Genomic DNA, 14,788 nt, shown 5'->3' with positions numbered 1-14,788 from the left:
TAGTTTTTCCCAGAGACTAGTGAATGTTTGAAATTCTCTAACCAGGGAAGTGGTTGAGGCTGCCTCATTAAACATATTTAAAATTCAGTTAGATAAATTTTTACATGATAGAGGAATTAGGGGATATGGGGAGAAGGCAGGTAGGTGGAGTTAGGTCATAAATTAGATCAGCCATGATCATATTGAATGGCGGAGCAGGCTCGATGGGCCATTTTTGGCCTCCTCCTGTTCCTACTTCCTATGTTCCTATATCGTAGATTTAAGTTCAAGGCATTCACCAGAGGGTGGGTGAACAGCCAGATATAGGAACTGATAATGTGGGAAGCAGGGTGAGGAGGTCCTGCAAGGAGAGTTCAGTGGGGTGGGGGGGTGGGGTTGGCTCTGGGTTGAAGGACAGGACCTCCAGGCCTGTGATCTCAGGTTTGCTGCCTGTGCCTGTGCTGGTGAGGTTAGAAACAGAAGGGAGGGCTTCAGGTTTCTGGATCATTGGGCTCATCTCCCAGGGAAGGTGGGACCTGTATGATGGGACGGTTTGCATCTGAACTGCATGGGACTAATATCCTTGCAGGAAGGTTTGCTGGTGCTGCCCAGGGGTGGGTTTTAAACTAGATTTACACAGGGAGGGGCACTCGACTGCCAGAGCAGATAGAGGAGAGGAGGAGAGAAACGATGATTGAAAATTACCTGCACCGTTAGAGTCAACGGATTAACGTGGTGGAAATGTTCTCAGGGACATCTATTTCAATGCAAGGAGTGTTATAGCAAAGGCAGACGGGCTGAGACTGTGGATTGGTACGTGGTTGCAGGAGGGGCAGGACTGGGAGTTCAACGTTCTGGGCTTCTGTTGCTTTAGACATGATAGAACAGGGTGGATGAAAGGGGGAGGGGTGGGATTGCTTGTCAGGGAAAATATCACAGTTGTACTCAGGCAGGACAGACCAGAGGGCTTGTCTACAGAGGGTATATAGGTGGAGCAGAGGAATGGGAAAGGTCTGACCACACTCATGGAATTGCATTATAGACCATCGAGAATTGGAGGAGCAAATTTGTAGGTACATATTGGAACATAGAACTTGACAGCATAGTACAGGCCCATTTATTCCTTAATAAAAAAAGTACTAAACCCTCCCTGGCGCGTAACCCTCTATTTTCCTTCCATCCACGTGTCTAAAAGTCTCTTAAATGCCCCCAATGTTCCAGCCTCCACCCCCACCCCTGGCAAGGTATTCCAAGACCCCACAACTCTGTGTTTTAAAAAAAACTTTCCCCTGACATCTCCCCGAAATTTCCGTTCCTTCACTTTGTACACATGTCCTCTGGTGTTTGCTGATCCTGCCCTGGGAAACGGGCACTGGCCGTCCACCCTATCTATGCCTCTCAGAATCTTGTCGACCTCGATCAAGTCTCCTCTCATCCTTCTACGCCCCAGAGAGAAAAGTCTCAGCTCTGCCAATCTAGTCATCCACAACGCCTCCAAACCTTCGTATCATATTGGCTGGGATGCCCATCCTGTAAAAGGGCTTGGAGTTTGTCAAATGTGTTCAGAAAAGTTTTCTAAATCCATACGTAGAGGTTCCAACAGGAGAGGATGCAGAACTGGATCTCCTATTCGGGAACGAGACAGGACGGGTGACAGAAGTCTGTGTAGGGGAACATTTTGGGTCCAGTGATCATAATGCAATTAGTTTCCAATTAATGATGGAAAAAGATGGGACTATTAAAAAAAAATGCAAGGAAATCCTCAAGAAAGAATCAGGAAGGGTCAAAGAAGACACGAGGTTGCTTTGGTGAGAATGTGAAGGAAAATCCTCAGGGTTTTCACGGGTAGGTAAGAGCAAAAGGACAGTCAGGGACAAAATTAGTCCCCTTGAAGATCAGGGAGTCGGCTTTGTCTGGGGCCAAGAGATGGATGGTGGATCTTAAATGGGTTTTTTCATCAGTTTTCGCTCAGGAAATGGGCACAGAGTCGAGAGAAGTGAGGAAAACAAGCAGTGAGGGCATGGAACTGACACAGATTAAAGAGGAGGAGGTGCTTGCTGTCTTGAAGCAAATCAGGGTGTATAAATCCCCAGGGCCTGACAGATTTATTTAGTATTTACTCAGGAGAAGGATACTGATCTGTGTAAAGTAAAGGAAACAAGTCGGGAGGTTATGGAAATGATGATGAGTAATGAAGGGGAGGTTCTGGCACTTTTAAGGAAAACAAGGTGGATGTCTCTAGGTCCTGACAAGATATTCCCTCGGACCTTGAGAGGGGTTTGTGTCGAAATAGTAGGGCCTTGACGGAAATATTTAAATGTCATTAGTAACAGGAATGGTGCCAGAGAATTCGAGGGTGGCTCATATAGATCCATATTTTTAAAGGGTGCTAGGAATGAATCTAGTAATTATAGGCCTGTACATTTGACGTCATGGTGGGTCAGTTAATGGGAAGTATTCTAACCATATAACCACTTACAGCACAGAACAGGCCAGTTCGGCCCTACTAGTCCATGCCGTAGCAAATCCCCACCCTCCTAGTCCCACTGACCAGCACCCAGTCCATACCCCTCTAGTCCCCTCCTATCCATGTAACGATCCAGTCTTTCTTTAAATGTAACCAATGATCCCGCCTCAACCACGTCTGCCAGAAGCTCATTCCACATCCCCACCACCCTCTGCGTAAAGAAATTTCCCCTCATGTTCCCCTTATAATTTTCCCCCTTCAATCTTAAACCATGCCCTCTAGTTTGAATCTCCCCCACTCTTAATTGAAAAAGCCTATCCACGTTTACTCTGTCTGTCCCTTTTAAAATCTTAAACACCTCTATCAAGTCCCCTCTCAATCTTCTACGCTCCAGAGAAAAAAGCCCAGTTTGCACAACCTTTCCCTGTAACTCAGACCCTGAAATCCTGTCAACATTCTCGTGAACCTTCTCTGCACTCTCTCTATTTTGTTTATATCTTTCCTATAATTTGGTGACCAAAACTGTACACAGTACTCCAAATTTGGCCTCACCAATGCCTTGTACAATTTCATCATAACCTCCCTACTCTTGAATTCAATACTCCGATTTATGAAGGCCAATATTCCAAATGAGAGATGGGAAATAGAAATATTTGGATAGACAAGGTTTGATTAGGAACAGTCCACATGGATTTGTGAGGGGAAGATCATGTTTGACAAACCTTATCAAATTTTTGAGGAGGTTACTAGGAAAGTTGATGAGGGGAAGGCTGTGGATGTTGTAAATATGGACTTTAGTGAGGCCTTTGATAGGTTCCTCAGGGAAGGTTAGTTAGGAAGGTTCAATCATTAGGTATTAACATTGAAGTAGTAAAATGGATTCAACAATGGTTAAATGGGAGATGCCAGAGAGTAATGGTAGATAACGGTTTGTTAGATGGGAAGCCAGTGACAAGTGGTGTGCCTCAGGGTTCAGTATTGGGTCGATTACTGTTTATCATATACATTTATGATCTGGACGATGGGGTGGAAAATTGGATGAGTAAGTATGTGGATGATACTAGGATAGGTGGAGCTCTGGATTGTGAAGAAGGGTTTCAAAGCTCGTAGAGGGATTTCAACCAGTTAGAAGAGTGGGCTGAGAGATGGCAGATGGAATTTAATGCAGATAAGTGTGAGGTTTTAGAGCTAATCAAAGTGGGACATACATGGTGAATGGTCAGGCATTGAAGAGTGCAATAGAACAGAGGGATCTAGGAATAAAGGTATATCATTTCCTAAAGGTGGAGTCACATGTGGATAGGGCAGTGAGGAAAACTTATGGGATGTTGGCCTTTATAAATTAGAGTCTAGGAACTGGGATGTGATGTTAAAATTGTACAAGGCATTGGTGAGGCCAAACTTGGAGAATTGTGTACAGTTTTGGTCACCAAAGTATCGGAAAGATATCAATAATTTGGAGAGAGTGCAGAGAAGGTTTACTAGGATGTTGCCGGGGTTACAGGGTCTAGGTTATAGTGAAAGGTTAAATAAGTTGGGTCTTTATTCTTTGGAGCATAGAAGGTTGAGAGGGGACTTTACTGAGGTATTTAAAATTATTCAGGGTATCGATAGAGTGGACATAGGCTTTTTCCTTTCAGGGGGAGATACAAGCAAGAGAACATGAGCTGAGAGTTGGAGGAAAAAGTTTAGAGGAAATGTGAGGGGGGACTTCTTTACTCAGAGAGTGGAGGGTGTGTGGAACGAACTTCCAGACGAAGTGGTGGAGGCAGGCTCGATATTAGCCTTTAAGGAGAAGTTGGATATGTATATCGATGGGAAAGGAATGGAGGGTTAAGGGTTGAGTGTAGGTCAGTGGGGTAAGTGTTTAGCATGAACTAGAAGGGCCAAGTTGGCCTGTTTCTGTGCTGTAATTGTTATAAGATATTCCCTCAGACATTGAGGGAAGCTGGTGTAGAAATTGCAGCGTCTCTGGCAGAAATATTTAACGTTCTTATCCATGGGTGAGGTGCCAGAGGATTGGAGGAGAGCTCACGTTGTTCAGTTGTTTTTAAAAAAAAAAGCTCCAAAAGTAAACCAGGAAACTACAGGTTGGTGAGCCTGACGTCAGTAGTGGGTAAATTATTGGAAGGTGTTCTAATAGATCGGATGTACAAGTATTTGGATAACCAGGGACTGATTAGAGATAGTCAACATGGCTTTATGTGTGGTAAGTCACGTTTAACCACTCTTTTTCGAGGATGCCAGGAAAGTTGATGAAGGAGAGGCTGTGGATGTTGTCCACATGGGAAGTTAGTCAGGAAGGTTCAGACACTGGGTATTCATGGTGAAGTAGTGAACTGGATTTGACAATGGCTAGACGAGAGAAGCCAGAGAGTAGTGGTGAATGATGCTTCTCAGAATGGAGGCCTGTGACTAGTGGTGCCTCAGGGATCGGTGCTGAGACCATTGTTGTTTGTTGTCTATATCAATGATCTGGATGATAATGTGGGAAATTGGATCAGCAAGTTTGCAGATGACACTAAGATTGGAGGCGTTGTGGACAGTGAGGAAGGTTTTCAAAGCTTGCAGAGGGATCTGGACCAGTTGGGAAAATGGGCTGAAAAATGGCAGATGGAGTTTAATGGAGATGAGTGTGAGGTGTTGCATTTTGGAAGGACAAACCAAGAAAGGACGTACACGGTAAATGGTCGGGCTCTGAGGAGTGGGGTACAACAGAGGGATCTGGGAACACAGATACATAATTCCCTGAAAGTGTCGTATCAGGTGGACAGGGTTGTAAAGAGAGCTTTTTGGCACATTGACCTTCATAAATCAAAGTATTGAGTACAGGAGCTGGGATGTTATGGTTACAGGGAAAGGTTAAACAGGTTAGGACTTTATTCCCTGGAGTGTCTAAGAACGAGGGGAGATTTGACCGAGGTATTTGACAGAGTAAATGTAGGTGGCTTTTTCCACTGAGGGTGGGCGAGATACAAACCAGAGGACATGGGTTAAGGGTGAAAGGGGAAATGTTTGGGGGGAACATCTTCACACAGAGTGTGGAGGGGGTGTGGAACAAGCTGCCAGGAGAAGTGGTGAATGAGGCTCAATTTTAACATTTAAGAAGAATTTCGACATGTCCATGGATGGGAGGGGTATGGGGTTATGGATTGGGAACAGGTCAGTGGGACGAGGCAGAATAATAATCCGGCATGGACGAGAAGGGCTGAAGAGTCCTGTTCTGTGCTGTAGTGTTCTATGGTTCTGTGGCTTTGGAGAAACAGGGTGGGTGGGTGGGGCACAGGAGAGGGTGACGGAGGACCTTCCCACTTCTGTATCAACACCCATGTCTGGCCGCAGGTTGTTCTGGAGGCTGTGCGTGGTCCGGGATACCTCGGGGACATCGGCATTGATGACGTCAGCATCAGCAAAGGCCCCTGCACCAAGCGGCCCTTCTCAGAGAAAGGTGGGACCCCCCCCCCCACCCCTCAGTGGCTGAGCCCTCACCTTGCCTGCTCGTGTATGGAAGTGCAGCCCTCTGGCCTATAGATGCACAATCCTCTGCCCTGTAGATGCGCGGCCCCCGGCCCGTCCACTCGCGGCCCCTGGCCCGTCCACTCGCGGCCCCCGGCCCGTCCACTCGCGGCCCCCGGCCCGTCCACTCGCGGCCCCCGGCCCGTCCACTCGCGGCCCCCGGCCCGTCCACTCGCGGCCCCCGGCCCGTCCACTCGCGGCCCCCGGCCCGTCCACTCGCGGCCCCCCGGCCCGTCCACTCGCGGCCCCCGGCCCGTCCACTCGCGGCCCCCGGCCCGTCCACTCGCGGCCCCCGGCCCGTCCACTCGCGGCCCCCGGCCTGTCCATTTAATGCATGAACTCCCGACAGCAGACGCCAGCTGCCCACAATTTCTATGGGTTCCTCACCTCGACTCACCAATGGCCCATCCTGTCAGTTCTTCAGCCTCAGAGACCTTCACTGGCCCATTGCCATGGTCACTGCCCCTTGGGTCATCTCCTCTGCTTATCCTTCTCAACTAGTGTTGGGGGGGGGGTTCTCCCCATTTTCTGGACATCTCGCGGACGCTGCCAACCACAGTCTTGGATCAGGTCCCACAGTTTCGATATTTTTACATAATACAAACCTCGACTCCATTTACAGGACCTTTAAAGCCTGTTCAGAGCCTGTTCAGAGCAGTTAGCCTGGTGGTAGGACCACGTGGGGGAGGGCTGTGTCCCTCTCCCCTCTCCCTGCAGGTCCACATCTGCGAGGCCCTGTCACTTCATGTCGGTAGAGGAGTAACAGCTGGTGTCCCATCTGGGCAAACTCCAAACTGATGGCCATAACATTCCTCTACCCCCCTCCCCCATCCCCCTCTCCCCCATCCCCTCTCCCCCATCCCCCTCTCCCCCATCCCCCTCTCCCCATCCCCCTCTCCCCATCCCCCTCTCCCCATCCCCCTCTCCCATCCCCCTCTCCATCCCCCTCTCCCCATCCCCTCTCCCCATCCCCCTCTCCCATCCCCCTCTCCCCATCCCCCTCTCCCCATCCCCTCTCCCCATCCCCCTCTCCCCATCCCCCTCTCCCCCATCCCCCTCTCCCCCATCCCCCTCTCCCCCATCCCCCTCTCCCCATCCCCCTCTCCCCATCCCCCTCTCCCCATCCCCCTCTCCATCCCCCTCTCCCCATCCCCCTCTCCCCATCCCCCTCTCCCCATCCCCCTCTCCCCATCCCCCTCTCCCCATCCCCCTCTCCCATCCCCCTCTCCCCATCCCCCTCTCCCCATCCCCCTCTCCCATCCCCCTCTCCCATCCCCCTCTCCCCATCCCCCTCTCCCCATCCCCCTCTCCCCATCCCCCTCTCCCCATCCCCCTCTCCCCATCCCCCTCTCCCCATCCCCCTCTCCCCATCCCCCTCTCCCCATCCCCCTCTCCCCATCCCCCTCTCCCCATCCCCCTCTCCCATCCCCCTCTCCCCATCCCCCTCTCCCCATCCCCCTCTCCCCATCCCCCTCTCCCCATCCCCCTCTCCCCCATCCCCCTCTCCCCATCCCCCTCTCCCCCATCCCCCTCTCCCCCATCCCCCTCTCATCCTCTAACACCTCATTTGTTTCATGCTGGCCTATACATTTCCTCTCTTTTTCTGAACCTTATTTCCAATTATCCTTGAAAACCAAGACTTCCCAAATCTTTTAACCTTCCCTTTCATCCTGTCAGGAACTCCGTGTCTCTGCACCCATAATATTTTACCTTTGAATATCTTCCATTTTCCTTCTACATCCTTCCTAGAACACAATCGATCCCAGTGCACCCCTTCCCAATCCATTCTCATCTCAAAATTGGCTCTTCTCCAACAAAATCCCAACCCTGGGTCCAGATCTATCTTTCTCCATAATTATTTTAAACCAATATTATTGTGATCACCGGACCCAAAGTGCTCCCCAATGCACACCTCCGTCACCCGAGTGATCTCTTTTCCTCACAGCAGACCCAACATTACCCCTTCTCCAGTTCATTCCTCTACATATTAATGTAGAAAACTACATATTTAACAAACTCCAAACCATCCAGCCCATGTACAGTGTGGAAAGTTCAAATCGCCCACAATCTCAACCCAGTGCTGACAACAAATGACTGCCATATCCTTACAAATGTGTTGCTCCACTTCCCTCTCACTATAATACACCCCCATAAGAGTTGCCCTTTTTTTCCCTGCCCTCCAGATGAACCCTCTAGTCTATCCTTCCAAAGCATTGTTATAACCATATAACGATTACAGTACAGAAAGAGGCCATATCGGCCCTTCTAGTCCACACCGATCTAAGTAAAACTCCACTAGTTCCATCTACTCACTCCCACGCCCATAACCCTCCAACCCCCTCACATCCATCTCGCCTCCTCTTAATTGATAGAATTGACCCTGCCACAACTACTTCTCCCAGAAGGTCATTCCACTCAGCCACCACTCTCTGAGTGCAGAAGCATCCTCTTAGATTACTCCTACAGTTTTTCCCCCTAACCCTTAACTTATGACCCCTTGCTCCAATCTCCCCTACCCTCAGGGCAGGTGTCTATTCACATCTACTCTATCTATTCCCTCTCTCAGGCAATGCATCACCTCTCTCTCTTGTCAATGACTTTGAGTACTCTTTGGGCGAGACAGGAGAGGGCTTTCCACCCACCTACTCGTGCCTAGTGGCCGAGAGATGTTCTGTGTCAAAAAGGTTCCAAGTGCCATGGGGGACATTGTGGAAAGATCACAATCTTTAGATCTCTTATATAATCGGGTTTGGTTATTTTTTCATTCACGTTCAGGAGTGACATTGATTGTTGTTTCTTTACGCCGAGCAGTGTTAGGGGATTTTAATAGAGAACACTGCAGGCCCTTCGACCCTCGATGTTGTACTGAACCAAATATCCCTTTCTAAAAAATGACTAAATCTTCCTTACCCCAAATGTCATCTTCTCCTGTTGTCCTGACAAGAGCCACAAAAGGGTTCGATTCCAATTTTATATCCAAGGTTCTAACGATAAAGTTTGGAAAACCTCCCAGTACTGGTCAAGACGGGGACAGGACGAAACCGTGTGTATGAAAGAGGCCTCGTTGTTCCTGAATTTATCACAACACGACAGGCTATGATAGAAAAGAACAGGGCGAGGAGCAAGCCTTGGAATTTCGAGGGTGGAGACAATGTACAGCACCACTTTGTGGGCAGAAGTGCCTGTAGCTTTTCCATGTTTCTATTGTGAATCCAGAATTGCAACCACTTCCATGGGCAGCTCAGTCCTGGGAAGGAATTTTCCCTGAAAAGCTCACCCAGGTACCTCTGAAATCTCCCTCGCCCCCACTAAACCTCTACCTTCCAGTTCGGGGACCATCTCTCCCCCCCACACTAAACCTCCGCCTTCCAGGTCAGGGATGATCTCCCCCCACCCCCCCACTAAACCTCAACCTTCCAGTTCACGGATCATATCCCACCCCCCCCCCCCCACACTAAACCGCTGCCTTCCAGTTCAGGCCCATCCCCCCACCACCCCACATAACCTAAGCATTCCAGTTTGGGGTCCATCTCCCCTCCACCCCCCACGAAACCTCTGCTTCCAGTTCAGTACCATTGCACACCCCATTAAAGTTCCCCTTCCATTAGTGACCATCTCCGCCCCCCACTAAACCTCTCCCTTCCAATTCAGGACCATCCCCCCCCCCCCCCAACAAACCAGCACCTTCAAGTTCGGGACCATCTCCCCCCCACTGACTAAACCTCTGCATTCCAGTTCAGGGACCATCTACCCCACCCCCAACTAAAGCATCGCCTTTCAGTTCAGGACCATCTACCCCCACCTCACTAAACCTCCACCAACCAGTTCAGTACCATCGCCCCTCCCTCATTAAACCTTCCCTTTTATTTCGAGGCCATACTTCCCCACCCCTCCCCCCATTAAACGTCTGCATTCCAGTTCAGGGACTATCACCCATCCTCCCCCACTAAACCTCTGCCTTCAAGTTCAGGCCCATCTCCCCCCACCCACCACTAAAAGTCCGTGTTCCAATTCAGTACCATCGCATTACCCCCCTCCCCCCATTTTACCTCCCCTTTCAGTTCGGGACCATCCTTCTCTCCCCACACTAAACCTCTGCTTTCCAGTTCAGGACCATCACCCCCACGCCCCCCACCACCCACTATACCTCCGCCTTCCAGTTCAGGACCATCTACCCCCTCCCCCACTAAACATCCACCTTCCAATTCAGGACCACCCCCCCCACCAAACTACCACCTTCCAGTTCGGGACCATCACCCCTCAACCGACTAAACCTCCGCAGTCCAGTTCGGGGACCATCTACCCCCACACCCCCCACCACCCACTATACCTCCGCCTTCCAGTTCAGGACCATCTCCCACCGCCCTCAATAAACCACCTCCTTCCAGTTTGGGACCATCTTTCCTCCCCCCCCCCTTAAACATCTGCATTCCAGTTCTGGGACCATCTCCCCCCCACTCCACTAAACCTCTGCCTTCCAGTTCAGTACCGTCGACCCCCCAGTAAAACTCCCCTTCCAGTAGGGACCATCTCCCCTCTTCTTCCCCCCCTAAACCACCACCTTCCAGTTCGGGACCATCTCCCCGCCACTGACTAAACCTCCGCAGTCCAGTTCGGGGACTATCTACCCCTCCCCCCAACTAAACCGCCGCTTTCCACTTCAGGACAATCTCCCGCCCCCACTAAGTTTCCACCTTCCAGTTCGGGGACCATCTCCCCCCCCCCCCACCCCACTAAACCTCCACCTTCCAGTTTGGGACCATCTTCCCCCCCCCACCCGACTAAACCTCCACTTTCCAGTTCAGGACCATCGACCCCCCCCCCCATTAAAACTCCCCTTCCAGTAGGGACCATCCCCCCCCACTAAACCTCTGCCTTCCAATACAGGACCACCCCCCCCCCCCCCCACTAAACCACCACTTTCCAGATCGGGATCATCTCCTCCCACCCTCACTAAACCTCCGCAGTCCAGTTCAGGAACCATCTCCCCCCACCCAACTAAACCACTGCCTTCCAGATCGGGACTATCCCTCACCCCACCAACTAAACCTCCACTTTCCAGTTCAGGACCATATCCCCCACCCACCACTAAAACTCCACCTTCCAGTTCAGTACCGTCACCCCCCCCCCATTAAACCTCCCCTTTTATTTCGGGGCCATACTTCTCCCCTCCCCCCCCAAACCTCTGCATTCCAGTTCAGGGACCATCTCCCCCCCCCACACTAACCTCCACCTTCCAGTTTGTGACCATCTACCCCCCCCCCAATAAACCACCTTCCTGTTCGGGACCATCTCTCCCCCCCCCCCCTTACCCGGGGAAAGACAGGGAGGATTAATTTTATCCGGGTCCCTCACTTATACAATCCCCCCCCCTTGGCCTTCTTCATTCCAGGGAATAAAGACCCGGCCTTTCCCGATAACTTGCCCCCTCCTGTCCTGGACTCATCAGGGGGAATGTCCTTTGCACCCCTCCCAAATTACAGAGTGTCTGTCAGCTTCAACACGAATCGCTTACGGTTCACTTGGTGGCTTCCAGCCATCCGGCTGCACAAGGAACATCCTGTGGGAGCTGTGGACTAGTCCTCCCTGATGGGGGAGTGTGGGTGTTGGAGGTGGTGGGGACGGGACAGTTTACTCACTCCTTCTCCCCTTGCTCTGTTGCAGACGTGATTCCCCGTGGCCGGAGTTGTTCTGTGGCTGTTTGTCCGTGGGCCTGGGCTCTGTTGCTGGGCTCCCTCACCCTGCTCAGGTGATGAGGGCCGTGCGTGGACCTACGGTCCAGGGCAGGACACAGCTCCTGGCCCTGGATCCCACCTGTCCAGTGCCCACCACGCACGTTCACCACCACCACATCTGACCCGCTGGTGGGGATGCTCCCAGCCCCACCTAGCACCCAGGACCCCCAACCTCCCCAACCAGAACCCCAAACCTCCCCACCCCAGACACTCCACATCCCACCCCACCGTCCAGGAACCTCCCTCCCTCTTCATCACCTCCTCCCTCCCCTCCCACCCATCCAAATGCTGGAGAGACTAAAGCACAACCCAGAATCTGATGGCTGGAACCGTGGTGTCTCCTTCCCTGATTAAGGGCACCACCACTTCTTCCCCCTCCCTCTCCCCACCATCCCCTCCTCCTTCCCTCCACCATCCCTCCCTCTGCTTTCCCCTACCCCTCCCCTGCCCTCTCCTCTTCTCCCCTCCTCCTCCTTCCCTTCCCCTCCCACTCCCCCTCCCCTCCTCCCCTCCTCCATCCCTCCCCCTGCCTTCCCTTACCCCCCCCTGCTGTCCCCTCTCCTCTCCTGCCCTCCCTCTCCTCTCCTGCCCTCCCTCTCCTCTCCTGCCCTCCCCTCCTCTCCTTCCCTTCCCCTCCCTCTGCCCTCCTCCTCTTCCCTTTCCTCCTTCCTTCCCCTCCCTTCCCTGGCCCTGTCCCCGTGGGCAGAGTTGTGGATGAATCAGGACCCAGTCACCACACCTGTTCTGCGGAGCCCCGGCCCCTCCTGCCTGTTGCAGCCCCCACCCCGGCTTCCCATGGATACGACTGATTGTAACTGACCAAAAGCACAATGTAAAGCTCGTACTCTCGTTTATCGGCCATTATTTAAAGTTTTAATAAAACCTGATTATTCCAAAGAGTCCTGTTGTCTCTGTCTCACAGAGAGGGATCGTGAGTGGGTGTGAGACCTGCCTGAGGCCCCCCTCTCCCTCCCCTTCCCCCTCTCCCTCCCCCTCACTCTCTCCCTCCACCCTTCCTTCCTCCCCCTCCCCCTCACCTTCACCCTCCCCTTCCCTCTGCCCCTCATAAGAACATAAGAAATAGGAGCAGGAGTCAGCCATTCGGCCCATCGAGCCTGGTCTGCCATTTATTGCTGATCTGATCGTTGACTCAACTCCACCCACCTGCCTTTTCCCCAAATCCCTTAATTCCTTTTATATGTAAAAATCACTGAACCTTAAATATGAGGTTGCCTCATCTGCTTCCCTTGGCAGAGAATTCCACAGATTCACCACCCTCTGGGAAAAACAGATTTTCCTCCTCTCCATCTTCAGTCTACTCCCCTGAATCTTGAGGCTGTGTCCCCGAGTTCTGGTCTCACCTACCAGTGAAAACAATTTTTCTGCCTCTAGCTTATCTCTCCCTTACATAATTCTGCTGAATGTGAGTGAGTATAACCCCAGGTGATTTGGTCTCTCCTCTTAGGTCAACCCCCTCATCTCCGGAATCAACCTGGTGAACCTCCTCTGGACTTCCTCCAAGGCCAGTCTATCCTTCTTCAAGTCTGGAGACCAGAACTGCACACAGTACTCCAGGTGCGGCCTCACCAGGACCTTGTACAGTTGCAGCATGACCTCCCTGCTCTTAAATTCAATTCCTCTAGCTATGAAGACCAATATTTGCCGCCTTAATAACCTGTTGTACCTGCAACCCAACTTTTTGCGATTCATGCACAAACCCTCCCAAGGCCTTCAGCACGACTGCACCTGCTGCAGTTTTCACCATTTAAATAATAACCTGCTCTTCTATTTTTCCTATCAAAGTGGATGGCCTCGTATTTACTAACATTGTCCTCCATCTGCCAGACCTTGGCCCACTCACCTAACTTAACTCGATCTTTCTGCAGCCTCTCCACATCCTCTGTACAATTTGCTTTTCCACTCAATTTAGTCTCATCCACAAACTTGGCTTCACGACCCTCTGTCCCCTCTTCCACATCATCAATGTAAATGATGAACAGCTGCGGGCCCAGCACGGACCCCTACGGCCCCCCCCCACCCAACTTCCCACTGTCTGCCAATCAGAAAAACACCCATTTAACCTGACTTTCTGCCTTCTGTCAGTTAACCAATCCTCAATCCATGCCAATATACTTCCCCCGACTCTATTCATCTGTATCTTACTGATAAGTCTCTTGTGTGACACCTTATCAAACGCCTTCTGCAAATCCAAATATACAACATCCACCTGTTCCCCTCTATCTACCCCACCCATTATATCCTCTAAGAACTCCAGCAAGTTTGTCAGACAAGACCTGCCCTTTCTGAATCCATGCTGCGTCTGCCTGATGGAATTCCTTCGTTCTAAATGTCTCGCTATTTCATCCAGCTTCAAGCATTTTCCCAAATACAGACATTATTTAACTGGCCGATAGTTACCTGTCTTCTGCCTACGTCCCTTTTTAAAAAGTGGCGTGAGATTTTCTGTCTTCCAATCTGCTGGAACTCGCCCAGAATCCAGGGGATTTTGGTAAATGTCGTCCAACGCATCGACTATAATTCCTGCCATTTCCTTCAGTACCTGGGATGCATCCCATCAGGACCAGGGGATTTGTCCACCTTCAGTCCCATTAGTTTGCTCATCACAATCTCTTTTGTAACAATTATTTTATCGAGGTCCTCACCTCCCTTCACCTCCCTATTGCCACACTTTGGCTGGACGTGTCTTCCACCATGAAGACTGACACACAATATCTGTTCGATGCCTCATCCATTTCCTCATTACTCAATATCAATCTCCCTTTCCCATCTTCCAAGGGACCCATGTTGACTCCAGTCGCCCTCTTCCATTTTATATAGTTTTAACATTTTTTTGCTCTGTTTTGATATTTTGTGCTAATTTCCCTTCATGATCCTTCCCTTCCCTTATTTCCCGTTCATTCGCCCTTTGTTGCCCTTTTAAAGTTTTCCCCATCCTTCAGTTTCCCACGACTCTTGGCCACTTGGTACCCATGACTTTTTAATTTTATACTTTCCTCTATTTCCTTAGTTAACCAAGGCCAACTCTTTCCTCTCTTACTGCCCTTATTTTTAACGGGAAGATATTTTTGTT

The 14,788-nt window shown here is 50.9% G+C and overlaps 1 protein-coding gene across 4 annotated transcripts in view; it reads left to right on the top strand.

Moving 5' to 3' along the window:
- LOC138737223 (MAM domain-containing glycosylphosphatidylinositol anchor protein 1-like) overlaps positions 1-14,097 on the top strand; it is a 33,845-nt gene extending 19,748 nt beyond the window's left edge. For 2 of the 4 annotated variants that reach the window (XM_069887908.1, XM_069887907.1), the window contains 2 exons: positions 5,789-5,894; positions 13,163-14,095. In XM_069887908.1, coding sequence (XP_069744009.1) covers positions 5,789-5,894; positions 13,163-13,368 — 312 coding nt within the window. In that variant the 3' untranslated portion in view covers positions 13,369-14,095. Of the gene's footprint in view, positions 1-5,788; positions 5,895-11,626; positions 12,595-13,162 lie in introns of those variants that run through there. The other 2 variants (XM_069887910.1, XM_069887909.1) reach the window with 2 other exon arrangements.
- The last annotated feature ends 691 nt before the right edge of the window (positions 14,098-14,788 follow it).

Source organism: Narcine bancroftii, chromosome 6 (genome assembly GCF_036971445.1).
Source record: "Narcine bancroftii isolate sNarBan1 chromosome 6, sNarBan1.hap1, whole genome shotgun sequence".
Classification (NCBI taxonomy): Eukaryota; Metazoa; Chordata; class Chondrichthyes; order Torpediniformes; family Narcinidae; genus Narcine; species Narcine bancroftii.
This window is presented reverse-complemented; position numbering and strand designations above follow the sequence as displayed.